The sequence below is a fragment of the Mirounga leonina genome, unplaced genomic scaffold, assembly GCF_011800145.1.
Source record: "Mirounga leonina isolate KUSES-001 unplaced genomic scaffold, KU_Mleo_1.0 Mir_197, whole genome shotgun sequence".
Taxonomy (NCBI): domain Eukaryota; kingdom Metazoa; phylum Chordata; class Mammalia; order Carnivora; family Phocidae; genus Mirounga; species Mirounga leonina.
Window position 1 is genome coordinate 3,843,834 of NW_023270494.1, and position 19,339 is coordinate 3,863,172.

The following is a 19,339-nucleotide window of genomic DNA, read 5'->3' on the forward strand; positions in this document are numbered from 1 at the left end:
AGGTAAAGTTTGCTTTAAGAACACACTTATTTAAGCAGGCAAGTCATTTAAAGAAAACACGCTGTGTGACAGTACAGGTCATGTGGGGCACAAGGGTAACACGTGCTCTGCTGAGTGTGGGAAGCCTGCTGCCGGTCACCCAGGCCCAGCTCTCCCTCCGCCCCTCAGGCGGGGTGGCTGTGTCCCCAGGCGCAGGCAGTGGGACACAAGTGGATGTGTTCTGTGCAGCTTCCAGCAATCGGGAAGGGCTGTGGCAGAGGCGCCCCACAGCCCTGAGCCGCTACCTCCTGCATGGCCACCCAGAGAAGCGAATGCCTGTTTTGTCTAAGCCTCTGCACTCTGGGGTGTCTGGTATCGCGGCCCACCCTGTATCCTGATGAATGAATTTAACTCTTGTTTCACCTACATTTCAGCCATCTCAACTCAGTGCACAAATCTGGGTTCAACCAATTGTGGAGGGTTAACTACTTCCAACTAATTCTATAGCTTATCATTAGTAATCTATCACTGAATATTTTTAAAAGGGATGAGGACTGAAACACTGTAAGGAAAAACTCAGTCCAAAGTGTAAAATTATGGAATGTTCTAAAAGTAAACATAATTAACATGAAAAAAATCTATATGCTTTAGAGCTATGCAAAACAAGATATCCTTTTCCTTTTCTGTTTGACACTTTTTTTTTTTAAAGAATCTCTGGGCAAAAATGGTCTAATACTAAGTAATAAACTTAACTAAGGAGCCAGCAATATATTAATATATAATATGATCTATGATCACATGCAGGTGGCCACCAAAGCATTCTTCAGGCCCTGAGTGCTCTTACGTGCCCCCTTACGGGTTAAGCAATGTTTCAGCTTGTCATTTTCCTCTCCCACCTAGGACAATTCATCGGGTTCATCTGAATAATTCTGTTAAGACCCGGACAAGAACCGCATTACAGTGCGTGTGAGGTGGATCTTTTCACCCAGCGGCATGGCTCCCGACCGGTGGACGCCTAGCCGGGCCGCGGCTGGCGGGGGCGCCCCCAGGGGCCGTTCTGAAAACGCCTCCCGCGGCCGGGGGGCCGGGGGGCCGGTGGACGGGCGGAGAGGAAGGCCGCGCTCGGGGTGGGTGAATGAACTGGCTCTCACTTTCAAACAGTGACGTCGAGCGGCACAGACACACACAACGCCCATCCGAGTCGCCGCGGGTCCCACCTGAGGGGATAGAAACGGAGGCACTTGAGCACGGAGGCTGGGCTGGGAGGAGCTCAGAGGCTGCACGGGGGGCTGCGGCGGCGGCTGCATTGTCCTGGCTTGCGCTGCTCCGCTGCTGCCGAACATACCCAGGCTGCCACTCGGCATCTGCGGGGAGATGGCACGGGCCGGGTCGCTACGGAGCCGGGCGCCCCCGGAGCTCTGGAGGCGGCTCTGCCTTCCTAAATGCGACAGCAAAATCCTCCCTACTTCCTACTGCTGTCGGCTTCTATGACTTCTACTGAAGTGAACTCACAGTAGATGCTGCCGGGCAGGCTGGCTGTGGACGACGGGCCGCCAGCCATGAAGGCTGCCCATGTCTTCACGCGACAGTGCCAGTCGGAAAGGGGCCCCAAACGAGGCTACCGCGTCCACAGAAACTATCATAATACAGTGTTCCAAACAACAGCAACGCACGCCATGGGGTTCGGAAGCTTTTCTCACAGGCTATCTGCGGTGGGGTGCGGACCGCTAACCTGGGGCCAGCAACATTTTCAAGTAGGAAACAGGAGTATAATTTCAACCAAAGCGGAAGGTGAATAAATGGATAAATCCAGGCAGTTACCGTTGTGTTAAATAGCAGCACTGCATTTTAGGCGTACTTTCTGCTCTGCGGCAGCGGGTGGGCTCGCTCCCAGCACCCCGCCCGCCGGCCTGTTCGCCATCCGATGGCAGAACCCCCAGAAAGCAGGCATTGCACTGAACCACGAGCAGCATCAGCCACGTGAGACCGCGGGCTGAGGCCCCACCAACTGCTACCCTGGGACTACAGGCGCGCACGTGGCCCTGCTGGGCCGCCCCAAACATCACAGCGTCTACTTAAAGAGCTGCTTCAGAGGTGGGTGCGTGTCAGCCTCCCGTGCAAGCGAATCCATGAAAAGGACGTCCTACGGACGGGTCATGTCTTCCAGGGGGACTGGGAGACACAAGGGCCATGGAGCCGTGGTCAACACAAACTCGAAGTCCTCCCTTCTGTGATGCCTGACAGGGGCTCTCACCTCCCCTGAGTGTCAGAGAAGGGAAAACACCAACATGGCTCTCTGGAAACCACAGGGATGTGACCTCTATTTCAGGGAGCAGGGGGAGCACGTGGTGTTTTCTCAAAGACCATGGTATGGAAGGTTTGGACCGCTGGTGCACAGGATGGCATCACCCAGATCCATGAAGGGACCTGGCAGCTGGAGACCACCCTGCAGGACGCACCATTTAAACCAGCAATACTGAGCACTGAGGGCACTGAACTCATGTGTGTGCTCGTTATGTGTAAAAATAAATAAAGTTTGGAAGCATCTCCTACAACATGGTTCAATTTCAAGAACTGGACTCAACTCCCAAACCTGTACATCACCTGAAGGGAAATCCTTCTCCTATTTCAGCTACCTTAACATACTTGACTGTATTGTATTGTATTGTATTTATTTATTTAAAGATTTTATTTATTTGCAAGAGAGAGAATGAGAGACAGCATGAGAGGGAGGAGGGTCAGAGGGAGAAGCAGACCCCCCGCTGAGCAGGGAGCCCGATGTGGGACTCGATCCCGGGACTCCAGGATCATGACCTGAGCCGAAGGCAGTCGCTTAACCAACTGAGCCACCCAGGCGCCCTCGACTGTATTTTAAAGTACAGGTATTAGTTAAAAATCAAAGTGTATGTCCCAAACACATTTGTTAGAGGCAGGTGAAACCGAGACCACAATGACTCTCTCCCCACAGCCTTACCTGTCTAGAAGAATTCAAGTTTTGCATGCCCAGCCCTGAGGCAATCCCACCCAGGGCCTGATTAGGGAGTGCACTGTTTGAAAGGGGGAGCTTCAGGCTTGGTGAAGGCAAAAACGGTGAAGTCGTGGGCTCTTCCACTAGGCCGCCGTCCTGATTGGAGAAAGAAAGGGTGAGCTGCATGCAGTGTCCATCCGCAGACAATGCACAAAGCAGTTTCCCAAGGACATATAAAGGGGTATGGATGGATAAAGAATTGAAAGATCAAAAAAGTGTGGGTAACAAGAGAATGGAGAACATGGGCCAAAGGAAGAGGGGAAAAGAAAAAGAGAAAGAGGATTAAGATGCTGTTCTCATAACCATTACTTCACACATACATTAGCTTACAATGTGCTCAGACCCTGCTGACTCTGCCCGGTGCAGGGCTCAGGAGAAGCACAGAAACATTAGCAAGTCTTATTTGGAAAACACTTTACAACCATTTTCAAATAAACAGGCTGCCTTCCTTCAGTACCAGGGCTCTAGGGGTACATTTGGTTGCATTCTGCCGACATTCAGCTGTTTCATATGGTTTAATCCAATAACAGGGTAAGTTATAAAGCAGATGGATCTTACTCTTTTACATTATTAAGGTCACATTATGTGTCAGGCCCTTTGCAAATTTATCTCCTCTAACTCCACAACCAGCATGTAGTATTATTCTTCATTTCTTTTCTTTCTTTCTTTCTTTTTTTGGTATTATTCTACATTTTAAAGATAAGGAAATAAGTCAGGGTCCCGCACTTAGCAAGTTAAATACAAGATACCAAATTAAACTGGAATTTCACATAAACAACAAATAATATTTTAGACTAAGTGTGCTCCACCTATGACTGGCTGTTTATGTGTACTCCAAGTTCACTAAGGAGCTTGGATGTGAGCGGAGGCACAGCAGGGGGCAGGGCAGACCTGACCCTCCCCCCAGGCCCTACCCAGCCACAGCTTTCTGGAGGGGAGTGTGTGGCCGAGGATCCTGTTCGTTTGTGGGCAGAGATGAAGTGTTATCTCTCTCTCCTGTGAGCCTTTCTGCTTTATTGTGTTTTGTTTCTAAACCTGTCCTTTCTGGCTGCAATTTTATTTTCAAGGTTCAACATTTTGACTGATTTTCATGGGATGCTGTTCTCCCCCTCCTTTTGAAGGCATACCCATCTGGAGAGGGGACATCAGTACATGACTATCCTGAAGGGGCTGAACCGGTGTCTGGACACGTGGAATCACCCCAGGGGCTTCCAGCAGACACCCGCACGCTCTCGGAAGCAGCCGAGCTGGGCCGACTAGACACGGGTGCCTGCGCCCAACCACTTCTAGTTTCTTTTTCTCAGATTAAACACGTAACACATCATTTCCAATGTCTTATAAAATAAGACAGTAAAACAAATTTGATGACCCTTGTTATTGGACAAATTGAAGCAGATAAGCCAGCCAAGTTCACCCACTAAAATGAAAATCAGTTTTCAATTTTGGTACTTTTTAACCCTACCTACATCGTATAACAGTAACACTATTTCTTCTGAGTTAAACGTTCACATATATTTTTAAAAAGTGGGTAAAAGTCACTTAAATATTACATGCAGTCCGGCAAGTATTGAATCCAGCTTGCATTAAGGACAGAGTTAAAATGAAAAATACCTCTTGTTAAAAATGAACAAACAAAACACCCCCTAAATTCATACCTTGTCGAGAAAGGTGGGGCGGTCCCCGGAAGAGTCTTTGGAGACTGGTGGGCGGCAGCCAAGGGCTTTGGTGACCACTCCATTGTAGTCGGTCACTCCCAGTCCACGCTTGTCCACGTCCACCTTCTTTTCCAGCAGGGCGCCTGGAGCAAACAGAAGCAACACTTACACCTAACCGCCCAACGAGTGTCAGGAGTGATGAGCACCAGCTGGAGCCTCTCAACCCCATGGAAAACAGGGAGGCCATGGTTTTGCTCCTGCGAGCCCCACAGTCTATGACCGGGCCCTGCTCTTGTCCCTGTTCCTGCTCCGCCCACTCCAATCCACCTGCCACTCTGCCCCTCAGGGGCCTATCTTTCCTCCCCACTGGGATGTACCCCCTCCTTCACACAGCCTTCCCCGGTTGTGTTCCTGCCCTGATCTTCCTGTTTAAAATGGCACCGCTGACCCCTCACAGCCCTTGATTTCCATTTCCTGCATCCCCGTGAGCTGCAAGGGCTCTTCCAGATACTGGGGACACAGTATCATGTGAAAACAGGCAAGGTTTTTGTCCTCATGGGCTTGGGCTAGTGACTGGTTTGGCGTGGCTACCTTTGATTTTGTGCTATTTTACACTTATAACAAGTTACAACTAACTTCTAGCTCACACGGATTGTCATTTCTGTCCCGGCAGCTCATACCACACATTTCGGCACCTGCACATTAATTACAAAGTTGGTCCTCATCGTTCACGGATTCTGTGCTTGTGAATTCACCGGCTGGGTAAATTTATCGGTAGCCCCAGATCAGTAATCGTGGCACTTTTGAGGTCATCTGTGGACAAGCGCAGGGTGGTGGATCTCTGTGGCTTACTTACTGCTTGTTACAAATCTGTACCCTGAAACACCACCACTCATCTCCCCACCCGCGCTGCCAGGTAACCACCATTTGCTGTCTGTGCTTTACAGGTTGAACTTGGATAAATGCCACATATAAGTGGGATCATTAAGTACTTGTTTTTGTCTGACTTCACTCACTCAGCATCATGTGCTTAAGGTCTGTCCATGTTGGTGCAGAAGGCAGGAGATCCTCCTTTCTCACAGCTAAATAATATTCCACTGTGTACATGAACCACATCCTTTTTATCCATTCATCTGTGGATGGGCGTCTGAGTTGTTTCCATACCTTGGCTATTGTGAATAATGCTGCAATAAACACAGAAGTACAGAGATCCTGTCTAGATCCTGTTTTCATCCTTTGCGTATATACCCAGAACTGGAATTGCTGGATCGTACAGTGAGTCTACTTTACATTTTTTGAGGAACCTCCATATGGTTTCCCATACCAGTCGGACAAATCTACATTCCCCCCGACAGTGCACAAGGGTTCCCTTTTCACCATGTCCTCGCCAGCACCTGTGTCCCTTGTCTTCTCGATGAAGAAAGCCATTCTGACAGGGATGAGGTGAGATTTCATTGTGATTTTGATCTGCGTTTCCCTGATGAGAGACACTTAGCACCTTTTCGTGTGTCTGTTGGCCATCTGATCTCTTCGCAGAAATGTCTGTTTAGTTATTCTACCCATTTTTAATTAGCAATAATCGTGCCTCGGATAAACCTCATTGGCTACGATACTGCCACTGCGCAAAGCTTCTACCCATTTTTAAAAACCATACTTCTTTTGTTGTTTCAGTTGACTGAGTTCTTTATATATTTTGGATATTAACCCTTTATCCAACATATGGCTTGCAAAATTTTTCTCCCATTCTTTAGGGTTTTTTTATTTTGTTGTTTCTTTTGCTGTGCAGAAACTTTTGAGTTTGACGTAGCCCCATTTGTTAATTTTTCTTTTGTTGTTTGTGCTTTTGATGTCATGCTCCCCAAATTATCGCTAAGACCAATATATATATTTTTAAAAGATTTTATTTATTCATTTGACAGAGAGAGACACAGCAAAAGAGGGAACACAAGCAGGGGGAGTGGGAGAAGGAGAAGCAGGCTTCCTGCCGAGCAGGGAGCCCGATGCGGGGCTCGATCCCAGGACCCTGGGATCATGACCCAAGTCGAAGGCAGACGCTTAATGACTGAGCCACCCAGGCGCCTCTGTTAAGACCAATATTGACAGGCCTCTTCTTTAAGTTTTTTTCTAGGAGTTTTATGGTATCAGATCTTTTGTTTAAATCTTTGATCCATTATGAGCTAATTTTTTTTTTTTTTTTTAAGATTTTATTTATTTATTTGAGACAGAAAGCATGAGAGGGAGGAGGGTCAGAGGGAGAAGCAGACTCCCCGCCAAGCAGGGAGCCCGATGCGGGACTCGATCCCGGGACTCCAGGATCATGACCTGAGCCGAAGGCAGTCGCTTAACCAACTGAGCCACCCAGGTGCCCAGAGCTAATTTTTATGAGTGGTGTGAAACAGGGGTCCAATTTCGTCGTTCTGCAAGTTTCTCCATTTTTCCCCAACCATGTGTCAAAACACTATCCTTTCCCCATTGAGTATTCTTGGCTCCTTTGTTGAATATTATGTTGACTGTATCTGATGGGGTTTAATTCTGAGCTCTGTTCTATTCCACTGGTTGATGTGTCTAACTTTTTTTTTTAAAGTAAGCTCTAGGCCCAACATGGGGCTTGAACTCAAGACCCTGAGATCAAGTCACATGTCCATTGACTGAGCCGGCCGGGGGCCCCAGATGTGTCTATTTTTGTTCCAGTACCACACTGTTTTGATTATTGTGGCTCTGTCGTACGGTTTGAAATCCAGAAGTGTGATACTTCCAACTTTGTTCTTTCTCAGGACTGTTTTGGCTATTTGGAGTATTTTATGGTTCCACACACATTTTAGGAATTGTTTCTTCTGTGAATGCCTTCAGTTTTTTGATGAGGACTGCAATTTAACTGATCTTTACAATATTAGATTTTTCAACCCATGAACATGAGATGCCCTTCCATTTGTTTGTATCCTCTTCAATTTCTTTCAGCAAAGTCCTGCAGTTTTCACTGTGCAGATCTCTTACTTCCTTGGTTAAATTTATTCCTAAGTATTTTGTTTTTAATGCTATTGTGATTGGGATGGTTTTCTTTCTTTTTCAATGCTTCATCATTACTGTAAAGGAATGCAATTGATTTCTGGATGTTGATTTTGTATTCTGCCACTTCACTGAAATTGTTAATTCTAAGTTTTTTGACTGATTCTTTGGAATTCTCTCTATATAGGATCATATCAGCAAAAAACGAGAATTTGACTTTTTCCTTTCCAACATGGATGCCTTTTTTCTTTTTCTTTGTCCTGCCTAATTGCCCTGGCTAGGACTTCTGGTACTATATTGAATAAGAGTGGAGAGAATGGGCATCCTTGCCTTGTTCCTGATTTTAAGGGAAACACTTTTAATTCCTCTCCACTGAGAATAACGTTAGCTGTGGGTTTGTTGTGTATGGCCTTTATTATGTTGAGGGACATTCCTTCTATAACCAGTCTGCTAAGTGTGTTTTTTTGTTTTGTTTTAAATCATGAAAGGATGCTGTATCTCGCCACGTTTCTTCCGTTATCTATTGAGATGATCACATGATTTTTATCTTTCATTTTATTGACGTTGATGTGTTACATTTATTGATTTGTGTGCTGAAGTAGCCTCGCATCCTAGATATAAATCCCACTTGGTCATAGAATATAATCTTACTCATTGAGTGTTGCTGAACTCAATTTGCTAGTATTTTTGTGGAGAATTTTTGCATCTACATTCATCAGGGATATTGGTCAGTAGTTTTCCTGTGGTATCCTCATCTGGTCTTGGTATCAAAGTAATGCTGCCTGGTAGAATGAGTCTGGAAGTGTCCTCTTCTTGATATTTTGGAAGAGTTTGAGAAGAACTGATGTTAATTCTTCTTCAGTATTTGGTAGAATTTCTGCCAGTGAGTCATTTGGTCCTGGAGTTTTCTGTGTTTAGATTTATTGACTGAATCTCTCTTTTTTAAAAGACTTTATTTACTTAAGAGAGAGAGAGAGAGCGCACAAGCAGGGGGAGTAGCAGAGGGAGAGGGAGAAGCAGACTCCACACTGAGGAGGGAGCTCAACGCAGGGCTCAATCCCAGGACTCTGGGATCGTGACCTGAGCCAAAGGCAGACGTTTAACTGACTGAGCCAGCCAGGTGCCCCAAAAGTAAGGTTAGTTTTATGGCCTATCAGGATCTACCTTGGAGAGGCACTGAGTTCGAGTCCCATATTTGGTGTAGACATTACTTAAAAATAAAACCTTTAGAAAAAGGGGGAGGGATCTATTCTGAAGAATGTTCCATGTGTGATTGAAAAACATGTGTATTCTGCAGCTGTTGGATGGAATATCTGTGTATGTCTTTGTTTTTTTAAGATTCTATTTTACCTTTTTAAAAAAATTTTATTTATTTGTAAGCGACAGCAAGAGACCACGAGAAGGAAGAGCAGCAGGCAGAGGCAGAGGGAGAGTGGAGAGGCAGGCTCCCCGCCCAGCAAGGAGCCCGATGTGAGACTCGATCCCCGGACTCTGGGATCATGACCTGAGCCGAAGGCAGATGCCTAACTGACTGAGCCACCCAGGCATCCTCTGTGTATGTCTTTTTTTTTTTTTTTTTTTAAGATTTTATTTATTTATTTGACAGAGAAAGACACAGCGAGAGAGGGAACACAAATGGGGAGTGGGAGAGGGAGAAGCAGACTCCCTGCCGAGCAGGGAGCCCGATGCGGGACTCGATCCCGGGACTCCAGGATCATGACCTGAGCCGAAGGCAGTCGCTTAACCAACTGAGCCACCCAGGCGCCCTGTGTATGTCTTTTAAGTCCATTTGCTTTAAAGTGTGGTTCAGTTCAATTTTTCCTTGTTGGTTTTCAGTCTGTATGATCTATCCATTGTTGATAGCGGGGTATCTGACGTCCCCTCTAATTACTATAATATCTATTTCTCCCTTATGATTTGTTATTAATTACTTAATGTACTTTGGTGATCAGGTATTGAGAATGGATGTATTTTTACAACCATTACATCTTCTTGATGTACTGACCCATTTCATCATATAAATACCTTCTTTGACTCTTGTTACCCATTCTGGCTTTAAGTTTATTTTGTCTGGTATCGAGTATGGCTATGCTTGTCTTCTTTTTGTTTCTGTTTGCTTGGAATATCATTTTCCATCCTTTCAACATGAGCCTGTGTGTGTCTTAGAGCTGTAATGAGTCTCCGGTAGGCAGCAGAGAGTTGGGACTTGTGGCTTTAATCCATCCAGTCACTCCGTGCCTTCTGATCGGTGAGTTCAGTGCACTGACATTAAGAGAGATTACTGACAGGGCGCCTGGGTGGTACAGTGGGTTAAGTGTATGACTCTTGATTTCGGCTCAGGTTGTGATCTCGGGCTGTGGGATCGAGCCCCACTTTGGGCTCCACGCTCAGTGTGGAGTCTGCTTGAGATTCCCTCTCTGCATCTCTCTCTGCCCCTCCCGCTAGTGCTTGTTCTCTAAAATAAATAAATCTTAAAAAAAGAGAGAGAGAGAGATTACTGACATGTAAGGACTTACTGCTGTCCTTTTATCTTTTGCCTTCTGGTTATTCTGTCTCTTCACTGTTTTTCCTTCTGTCCCTGTCTTCCTTTGTACATTGGTGGTTTTCCACTTTCTGTCTCCCCTTTTTGTGTTTTGTGTCTCTGTTCTGGATGTTTGCTTCGTGGTTACCATGAGGTCTACATTAAATATCTCAGAGACAGAAAGTCCTTTTCCTGCTAACAGCAATTTCTCTTTGTTGGCTTACAAAAGTTCCATCCTTTTGCTCTTCCCCTTTTATATTTTGATGTCACAAATTATCTCTTTTTTGTGCTGAGATTTTGTTACCAAGTTGTAGTAGCCATTGTTATGTTTAATCTTCTTTTCCTTTAACCTTTATGCTGTAGTTGAGTTTAATATACCATTCTAAAACACAGTGATAGTTTTCCAATTCTGACTATTTATCGCCTTTAGTTGTTACTACTTTTAAAGCAGCTCCAGAATGAGGGCGGCTTGTTCTTGAGGTAAATATCTCTCACACAGAGTAAGTGCTCCACCAGCACAGAGACATCTCTGCTGGCCCCTGAGCAAGCCCATTCTGGGGCCGGGCGTGAAGAATGGGCTCAATCAGTGTCAAATGAAGTCTGGCCTGTGGTCCTAGTGTCTTTCTCAAAGAACGTCACTATGACCTCTCCTCAGAATGGATGGAAAACCTCATCTATTTGTCGAAGTACTAGAAAAAAATGAAAGAATCAAACATGCCTCCATGTGGGGTTTGGCCGTTTGTCCTGAGATCACCAGTCTCCAGAGACTTGCTGTGTGGTTACTGCACGTCATGTGGTTACTCCTTTGCCGAAGCCTGGTCCTGTTTACCCAGTACATATTCCACCATTAACCCAAGACTACAATGCAATGTTTCTGGAAATCCAAACTCCACACACTGGTACCTTTTAAACAAGTGTGCATCATATTACTTACTCATGGCCTGGTCAAGATTCATATTGTTACTCTTCAAGGCCTCTTCAGCTGGCTCTCTCTGTGTAGGAAAATAGTTTTAGTTAGGATTATGCTTTTATAATAACAAAAAAGCTAGTAAAGAGTTCTATCCCTATTAGCTTAGAGAAATTATTATTGTTGACCTAACAATGACCTAATATTACCCTATATTACTAGGTTTTGGAACTGGGAATACTTCTCTTTGTTGTTGAGGCTAGAGACAAAGGTCTTCTAAGTAAAAGGCACTCAGAATAAGAACATGTATTGAATTGACTTTTAATGAATTTACATTTAACACTTTAAAAACAAAATGTACAGTGCCCGTGGAATCTTGTCATTGATTCTGTACAAGTAGCAACCATTCAGCAAAGATGAAATCTCCACCAGCACAGTTTCGGGAAAGTTACTGTAGGAGTTAGAGCACAGAGCTTCATTCTCTACTTTATGGACTCTGGGCTTTGCTGTCAACTGTTTTTCACTAAGAAACGTAAAAACAAATCAAATCCAAACAAGTAGATTCATTTTCGTAATTATCCCTATGATGGGAACAGATGCATGTCAGCGTGTGCAGGCACCACAGTAGAAATGGGGACACCTGGGCAGACCTCCAGTGTCCCGCCTGTCCTCTCATACGGGAAGAGGCTGGGCCACCCCTGGGTCTGTGCCCTGCCCAGTGTCAGAGGGCCTGGGCCTGCTATGAAGTATACAGTTTCTAGACTGGGCCATGCTGCACTCATTCTTTAGGGACATTCACAGTAATCAAAAGATAAATATTCGCTTGAGTAATGATCTGGAAAGAAGACCTTTGAAGGGAAGATGTAACAGTCGCAGGTGATATCCACACTATCTGAACCCCTGCATTCGATCTCAGGAACTGAACACATCATGACACATTTTCAGAGGGTCATCCTGCAATGTGAGCTCTCCCCACCCAGGACCTGAGAGTCAGGTCCTACTCAATAGGCTTGGTGAGGATTCTTTTTCTGGACACAGAGCTTTAGTACTTTATACCAAATTTTCTCTTGTCATCTGTCAATCTACTGCATGAACTAATGAAAACTCACTTTTAATTATAAATTAAAGGAAAGTATGAAACTGTATAAGCCAAGGAAAAGAACAATCACACAGCATGTGTTATTCCAGGAAAAGGCTCTCACACCTTACTTGATAGAAACAGTGTGGACCCTTGCTGTAGTTGAAAGCAGTGCTCCCTTAACAGAAGTGCTTGTGTGAAAGGGGAATTTACAAATTAGGTTGTACGAACACTCTCCTCCCTCAAAAGTCTTCCTTCCTTGTTACGCATGACAAACGTGGGCAGGACACAACTGGGGCCATGCAAGGCAGCACCCACGGAGGGGAACAGTAAAATAAGACACCAGTCACCGGGAAGCCCATGTCTGTGAGTTGTTTCATCAGCCGGCTCATGATCCAGGCCTCGTCCTGCTTGCCAGATGTTTTCATGCCCTAGAATGAAGTATGGGTTACATTTTAAGCATTTCTTCTAGAAATGGGAGATGCCTAAAATTCCCAGTGACTTAAAAGTTAGAGAACCTTCCTGTACTCACGTTGAATAATGCTGTGCACCAGAAAGTCATGGCTAGTTACTATGGAATGCTTTAGGGTGCATTGCAAGTTGGCATGTGTGTGTAATTTATGGACTTTATTTTTTTTTAAGATTTTATTTATTTATTTATTTGTCAGAGAGAGGAGAGAGAGAGTGCATGCACAAGGAGGGGGAGCAACAAGCAGAGGGAGAAGCAGACTCCCCACTGAGCAGGGAGCCTATGTGGGACTTGATCCTAGGATCCTGGGATCATGACCCAAGCCGAAGGCAGACGCTTAACCCACTAAGCCACCTAGGTGCCCCAATTCTCTTGCTTTTTAAAAGTCCATAAATTAGGGATGCCTGGGTGGCTCAGTCAGTTAAGCATCTGCCTTCGGCTCAGGGCATGATCCCAGGGTCCTAGGATCAAGTGCCACATAGGCTCCCTGCTCAGCGGGGAGTCAGCTTCTCACTCTGCCCCTCTCCCCACTCATGCTTACATGCTCTCTCTCTCTCTCTGAAATAAATAAGATCTTAAAAAAAAAAAAAAGGCAAGAGAATTATTTTTCTTCCCCAGAGAATTTAGTTCATCACAAATTAGTGCCACTTCCATTATCAAATAATCGCAAGTGCTCCTCTGAACATGGCCCTATGCTAATACTATGGGAAGTTTACAAAAACTTTTATGTTTTCTGCCCATTTATTAGCTTTACTGTAAAAGATGACAAAATGCAGAGGTTTTGTTCCAACAGAATGAAAAGGAACAACAAGCCTGTTAATTTTACTGACTTCTCACGGCTTGCAGCCTTTAGGGTGGAGAAGAAAGTAAATGGGCAAACATCAGTGAGGGACAAGATGAAGAGGAAAGGAGAGAGCAAGCGCAGGGCAGAGGAGGGGAGCGCAGGGCAGTGCAGAAGGGCTGAGCGGGGATGTGAACCATTTTCCCAGTAATTTCCCTTCTATTCTCACAGCCACAAAGATTCCAACTATGCGTTAATGTAGTAGGAAAAACATCCTCCTCTAAAATTATCCTTCACGGTGCTTTTCGGAGTTGAGCCTGCCCTCAACTACAGAATGGAGCAGATGGGGCAATATTAAACTAGCAGGCGCTCTCTCCTCGAGGAAGCAGCTTATTCGGAGGCTGCGGGAACCACTGCTGCCCTGCCAGGGCCGGAGTTGCTGGGATTACACAATATTTTAATTTTCCAATTTGGTATTTCAGGTCCCATCATTAACTGGATTATTTGCCAGCCCGATTGTAAAAAGATTCCTTTTTGAAGTCCGTAATCACTTCTACTCCTAATGATTTTAGTTTCTGGGTTCTGCTTACAGCTAATTGAATGCTTTGTTCAACTAATTCTTTTTTTTGAACAGATAATACCTTCATAATACCTTCAGAGCATTTGAAAGTAGAAAAAGGGTATACACCAAAGCATCTTCTTCCCACCCCCTCCTCCATCCGCTTAGCTCTTGCTCTCCCCAAGAGGAACTCCCCCCCTTCACACCCGTGCCCTGCCCCCAGAGGAGGTGTGTACCGCACACAGTTTTCTGTACCTTGCCTTTTCATTTAACAATATACTTTGGTGATCTTTTCATATGAATATACACAGAATTTCTGTTTAAAAATCTGTTTGGCTCTCCCCAGTGTGGATGTGGTACAATCTAACTAGTCACCCCACTGATGTGCATTTAAATCATCATTTTGACTACAGACACGCTGCAACAGAGAGCTGTGTACAAATGCCATCTGCTGCACCCGTGACAAGTGGAAGCGCCACACCCACGTGCCAACATATCTGCAATCAGGACAGAGGACGCCAAGCTGCCCTCCGTGCGGCTTACACTGCTTCACATTCAGCAACAGACCAGGTGCTGGTTTTCTCACAGCTTTGTCAACACAGCCTGTTTGTGAGACGTGTGGATTTCCGCTGGTCTGAGAGATGAAAACTGGCATCTTCAGTGTTGTTTTATTTGTTTTTTAAGAAGATTTTATTGGGACTGCCTTCGGCTCAGGTCATGATCTCAGAGTCCTGGGATCGAGTCCCGCATCAGGCTCCCTGCTCAGTAGGGAGTCTGCTTCTCCCACTCCCTCCACCTCTCCCCCAGCCTCACCCCCTGCTTGTGCTGTCTCCCAAATAAGTAAATAAAATCTTAAAAAAAGAAAAAAAGATTTATTTATTTGAGAGAGAGCGTGGGGGGAGGGGAGAGGAGCAGAGGGAGAGGGACAAGCAGACTCCGCTCTGAGTGCAGAGCCCGACATGGGGCCGGATCCTATGATCCTGAGATGGTGACCTGAACTGAAATCAACAGTCAGACACTGAACCGACTGAGCCACCCAGGCGCCCCTCGCAGTGTAGTTTCTTTCCATAAGAAAACAGGCTGAACACCCTTTCATATGTGTAAGAGCTGTCTGCATTCCTTTTCCAGGGACCATCTATTTATATTCTTTGCACCTTTTTCTAGTGGGTTACTAATTGATTTTTTAAAAAATCAGTTTCTAGGACCTTTCTTTATATATTCGGGAGATCACCTCTCTCCATGCTAGCATACAAATTTTTTTTCCAGCTTGTTATTTGTCTTTTGACTTTTTGGTATTTTCTGTCGTGCACAGTTTTCACGTGTATCTACTGTTTTGTAAGTCTTTCATTTGATGGCTGTTAGATTTTGGTCCCACTCCAAGACTGTTTCTCAAATTCTTTCCCATTTTATATCTTTATTTATCATACTTAAATTTGTGACCTACTTGGATTTTATCTTGGTGCATATATGAGTTGTGCATCTCACTTAATTTTTCCAGATGGCTGCCTGTTTGCTACAAGATGACTTAATGGTCTACCTCAGGAGTTTCAGACTTAACGGTCTGAGGACCAACCCCATTACCCTCTCTTAAAGATTGAGGATTCTAAAGAAATTCTGGTTATATGGGTTGTATTTATCAATATTTACTGTATTAGAAATTAAAACTGATAAATTTAAAAATAATTTGTGTAAAAATTACAATAACAAACCCATTCTGTGTTAACACCAATAACATTTTTTTTTAATGGAAAATTATGTTTTCTAAAACAAGAACTTTTAGTGAGAAGAGTGGCACTGTTGTACATACTTGCCAATCTCCTGACTGTCTGGCTTCTTAGAAGCGGCTGGATTCTCATGTCTGTCTCTGCCTTTGCTTTGCTGTCACAGCAATGCCAGGTAGTCTCTGCAAAACTCCAGCCTTCACTCAGGCGAGACCCCTGACAAATCTCAGGGTCTTCCAGAAGTACCCACAGCACGCAAAAAACTCCTGGCCTACCAGTCCTCGTTAACTGGAGATACAACCTCTACCCTGAGTGTGTTTTTAAGTACCACTGATTTTTAGAGTTTCCTTTCTTTACTGTTGCACACACCTTTGGGAGTCCTTTTTTGGGGGCGTTCCCCCAGGAACTGCAGGAGGAGGTGCTTTCTTGGGAAGCAGCATTATTCCACATGCCCCCTTCTTCATCTTCCCACTGACTGGTGCCAAGGTTCATGTCGTCCCCACCACTGCCCCAGCCTTCTTGCATAGATTTTGAAGCTAGAAAGAGAGCAAACATGAACTTACCAAACTCACCTCTCCTAAAGCAGATGCTATACTATAACATCATTTAGGGGAAGGGGGGACAAAAGGAGTGTATTGTAATCTACCTTTTTACTACTTTTGTTTCCCCAAGACCTAAGAATTGAATTTCTTGAGCTAGTTACAGAATACATATGCAAATGTGTGTATGTTTTTTTCTTCAAACTCCAGCTATTTGTCGTCTGGGCTGTTACAAACTCCCTTAACCGGCTAGAGGTGATTTTGAAGCGTGGACTTCCTAACAATAAATCCTGGGGACTACAGGAGAAGGTGGCAATGTCCGCATGGTATGAAACAGCCGGTAAAATGCAGAGTCCTAAAAAATACCACTGTCATCCATGTGTTTTTTTTTTTTAAAGATTTATTTATTTATTTGGCAGAGAGAGAGAGAGAGTGAGAGAGGGAACACAAGCAGGGGGAGTGGGAGAGGGAGAAGCAGGCTTCCCGCGGAGCAGGGAGCCTGATGTGGGGCTCAATCCCAGGACCCTGGGATCATGACCTGAGCCAGAAGGCAGATGCTTAACAAATGAGCCACCCAGGCGCCCCGTCCATGTGGTTTTTGATTACCACTTGATCCAAACCTGCAGCAGTATTCAGACTAGGGCTCCTTCAATGTGACCAGCCAGGAGTCACCTGGGGATCACGAGAAACGCACAGATCTGTGGTTGGGCCCTATAGTCTGTTTCTGACAAGCTCCCAGGAGATACTCTCAGAACAGCAGGATGGACAGCTGAGGCCATGGGCAGATGGAGCCCAAGCTGACTACTGACTTTTGGTTTCAGGATATTATTTTTTCTACTTTTTGAAGATATAAAGTGATTTTGGATATAAAAGTTAACCCAAATTTTCACTTCCTGGGAGAAGGCGAAGAAGGCCAAAGATTAAGTGATAGTACAGTTAGCCGGAGTCTGTAAGACTATGAAGATATGATGCTTTTTCAAGGCAGACACGTGTATAATAATGCCTCCAAGTTCAAATTATAAAAACAAATATATCCCCTCAAGATAGCATGTGAATCTAAGTACCTTCTTATTCTTTAGATTTGCAACAAGAAAGTGAATGAATGGAATAATAATCCAGCAGAATGGTAGATCTACAGAACACACTATCCGGTGTTAGCAAAGTAACAAACACAAAACTAATGCAAAATGCAATAGCAAAAACATCAAACGCATAAAGTTGCATTTTAGATCTAAGACACTTAATGTTGTCCAAAGAAAATACGAAGCTTTTGCAGCCATGTGAACAACTGATCTTATTATTAGACTTAAATCACAATCTTAGGTTCATGCTAATGTCCTACGTATAGCACTGTCAAATTCCCATGTCACAGAGTTCCACTCGGTGAACGCAATGTGGACATTCGTGAGAACGGATGTTTCACAGGTGTACTTATTACACTTCCAGAGAATGGGAGGACAATGCAACCAAATGGTTGTTTCCTTTTCTTCTAAAAAGAAAGGAAAGGAAAGGAAAGGAAAAGGAAAAGGAAAGGAAGAAAGAAAAGAAAAAGCGTCAGCCTGGAGCACCCAAAGCAGAACGGTGCTCACAAGATGCAAGCGAGGCAGGAAGGGCCGAGCGCTGTGGAGCACTGTTGGGTCTCAGGAAGGACCACCGGCACGCTTTCTTCCACCCCGCCGCTCAGGGAGGCAGGAACGGAGGGCAGGCCCAAGAACGCCACTGCGGCGCACGTACCACTCCCGGTGTCTGGCACACACACGGTGTGTGGTTTGGATTCTGGTAACTAATTTTTTTTTTTTTTTTTTTTTTAAGGAGAGCATGGGTTTCTGTTAAGAGCTCCTCTGTGTCCCTGTACCAGACGTGGCAAATGTGTTAGTCTTAAAGTACAAATAAAAGGAGTAAAGTGTCCTAAACCTTGAATTCTTAAAATTCAACAGAAAGTATCCCTCTCAAGAAGAGCCTGACCCACTTCTCAAGCACCGAGTCAGGCTTACCTGGTTTGCACAGGGCTGGGGTGGGGGCGGGGGCGCTGGCTCTCCCGAACGTCACCGGTGGCTCCGCGGGCTGGTCCCCCCATCCGCTGCCGCTGCTGGGTGGCTTGCCCCATGCTGCGGTGCCGTTGTCAACCAGGGCGGAGGGGGAGGACGGCTCTCCCCAAGAGCTCTCAGCCTTTGAGTGGACATTAGGCATCTCTCCCCAGCCCGCTGAGACTGCAAAGGGCACCGACCGAGAGAGAACATAGTAAGAGTGAAACAGAGGAGAAGTAGAAATGGGCGTTTCAAGTTCAAAATAATTTCGAGATGATCTGTCTTTAGGATGGCTTTGGGGGAAAGCAGAAAGGAGGCAGTATCATATCTAATTAGATTTGTTTAGCTTATTAAATTCCCAGTGTTTTCACTCCTGACCGCCACCCACTTAAAATCGAGAGCCCTTTAAACATTGAAGACTACTGAACTCACAGTATCTGCAACGTAACAGGGCTTAAAAGAATATTTTAAGACTCATATTTAAGAAGCAGCTTTTACACTTCTAGTATTACATGTAACCTAGAAGAAATTTTGTTACATTATTCTCTTATAAGAAAAATTTGTAAGTTGCAAATATATACTGAAAATCATCCTAGCTTATCTTTGACCGTCAAAGACAGAGATCTGGGCAAGGCCACGAGAAGAGGGCAGATGAAACATGTATAGGAATGCAGTGACAGGAAATCCAGACGGTTCTCAGGCAGCACCCTGTAGCTGCGAAGGAGCGGAGGGAGTCTTCAGGATGGGAAAGACGAGAGGATCGGGCAGGAGGACTGCCCGGGTCCTGGAACACTTCCTTCCCTCGTCTGCCAAGTGCTGTGGCCAGAGCATCCTGGCCCCCGGGGCTGGCACCTGATGAGGGTGCACAATGGGGTCCGGAAGGTCATGGCATTGCTCTCGACACGCACAGGAGAGGTCATGGGGCCAGGCAACAAGAAGCATCTCGTCAGTATCTTTACACTTCAACGTATGTAATTTTACGTTACATACGTACACTTCATCTTCCCCAATCAATCCATACTTCACTTTGCTTCTGCCTATAAGCTTACTCGACACTACTGATAACTGT

General features: G+C 45.1%; 1 protein-coding gene and 1 non-coding gene across 7 annotated transcripts in view; both read right to left on the reverse strand.

Moving 5' to 3' along the window:
* Positions 1-19,339, reverse strand: part of TNRC6C (trinucleotide repeat containing adaptor 6C) — a 101,693-nt gene that overhangs the window by 24,393 nt on the left and 57,961 nt on the right. For 2 of the 6 annotated variants that reach the window (XM_035025890.1, XM_035025895.1), the window contains 7 exons: positions 18,238-18,453; positions 16,074-16,240; positions 12,525-12,605; positions 11,124-11,181; positions 4,663-4,805; positions 2,954-3,103; positions 1,131-1,343 (listed from right to left, as the gene is read on the reverse strand). In XM_035025890.1, the coding sequence (XP_034881781.1) occupies positions 1,131-1,343; positions 2,954-3,103; positions 4,663-4,805; positions 11,124-11,181; positions 12,525-12,605; positions 16,074-16,240; positions 18,238-18,453 (1,028 nt within the window). The remainder of the gene's footprint in view (positions 1-1,130; positions 1,344-2,953; positions 3,104-4,662; positions 4,806-11,123; positions 11,182-12,524; positions 12,606-16,073; positions 16,241-18,237; positions 18,454-19,339) is intronic. The other 4 variants (XM_035025892.1, XM_035025891.1, XM_035025894.1 and 1 more) reach the window with 4 other exon arrangements.
* On the reverse strand, positions 6,147-6,292 carry LOC118024472. The gene has a single exon (XR_004683120.1). It is a non-coding gene; the product is annotated as a U4 spliceosomal RNA (small nuclear RNA).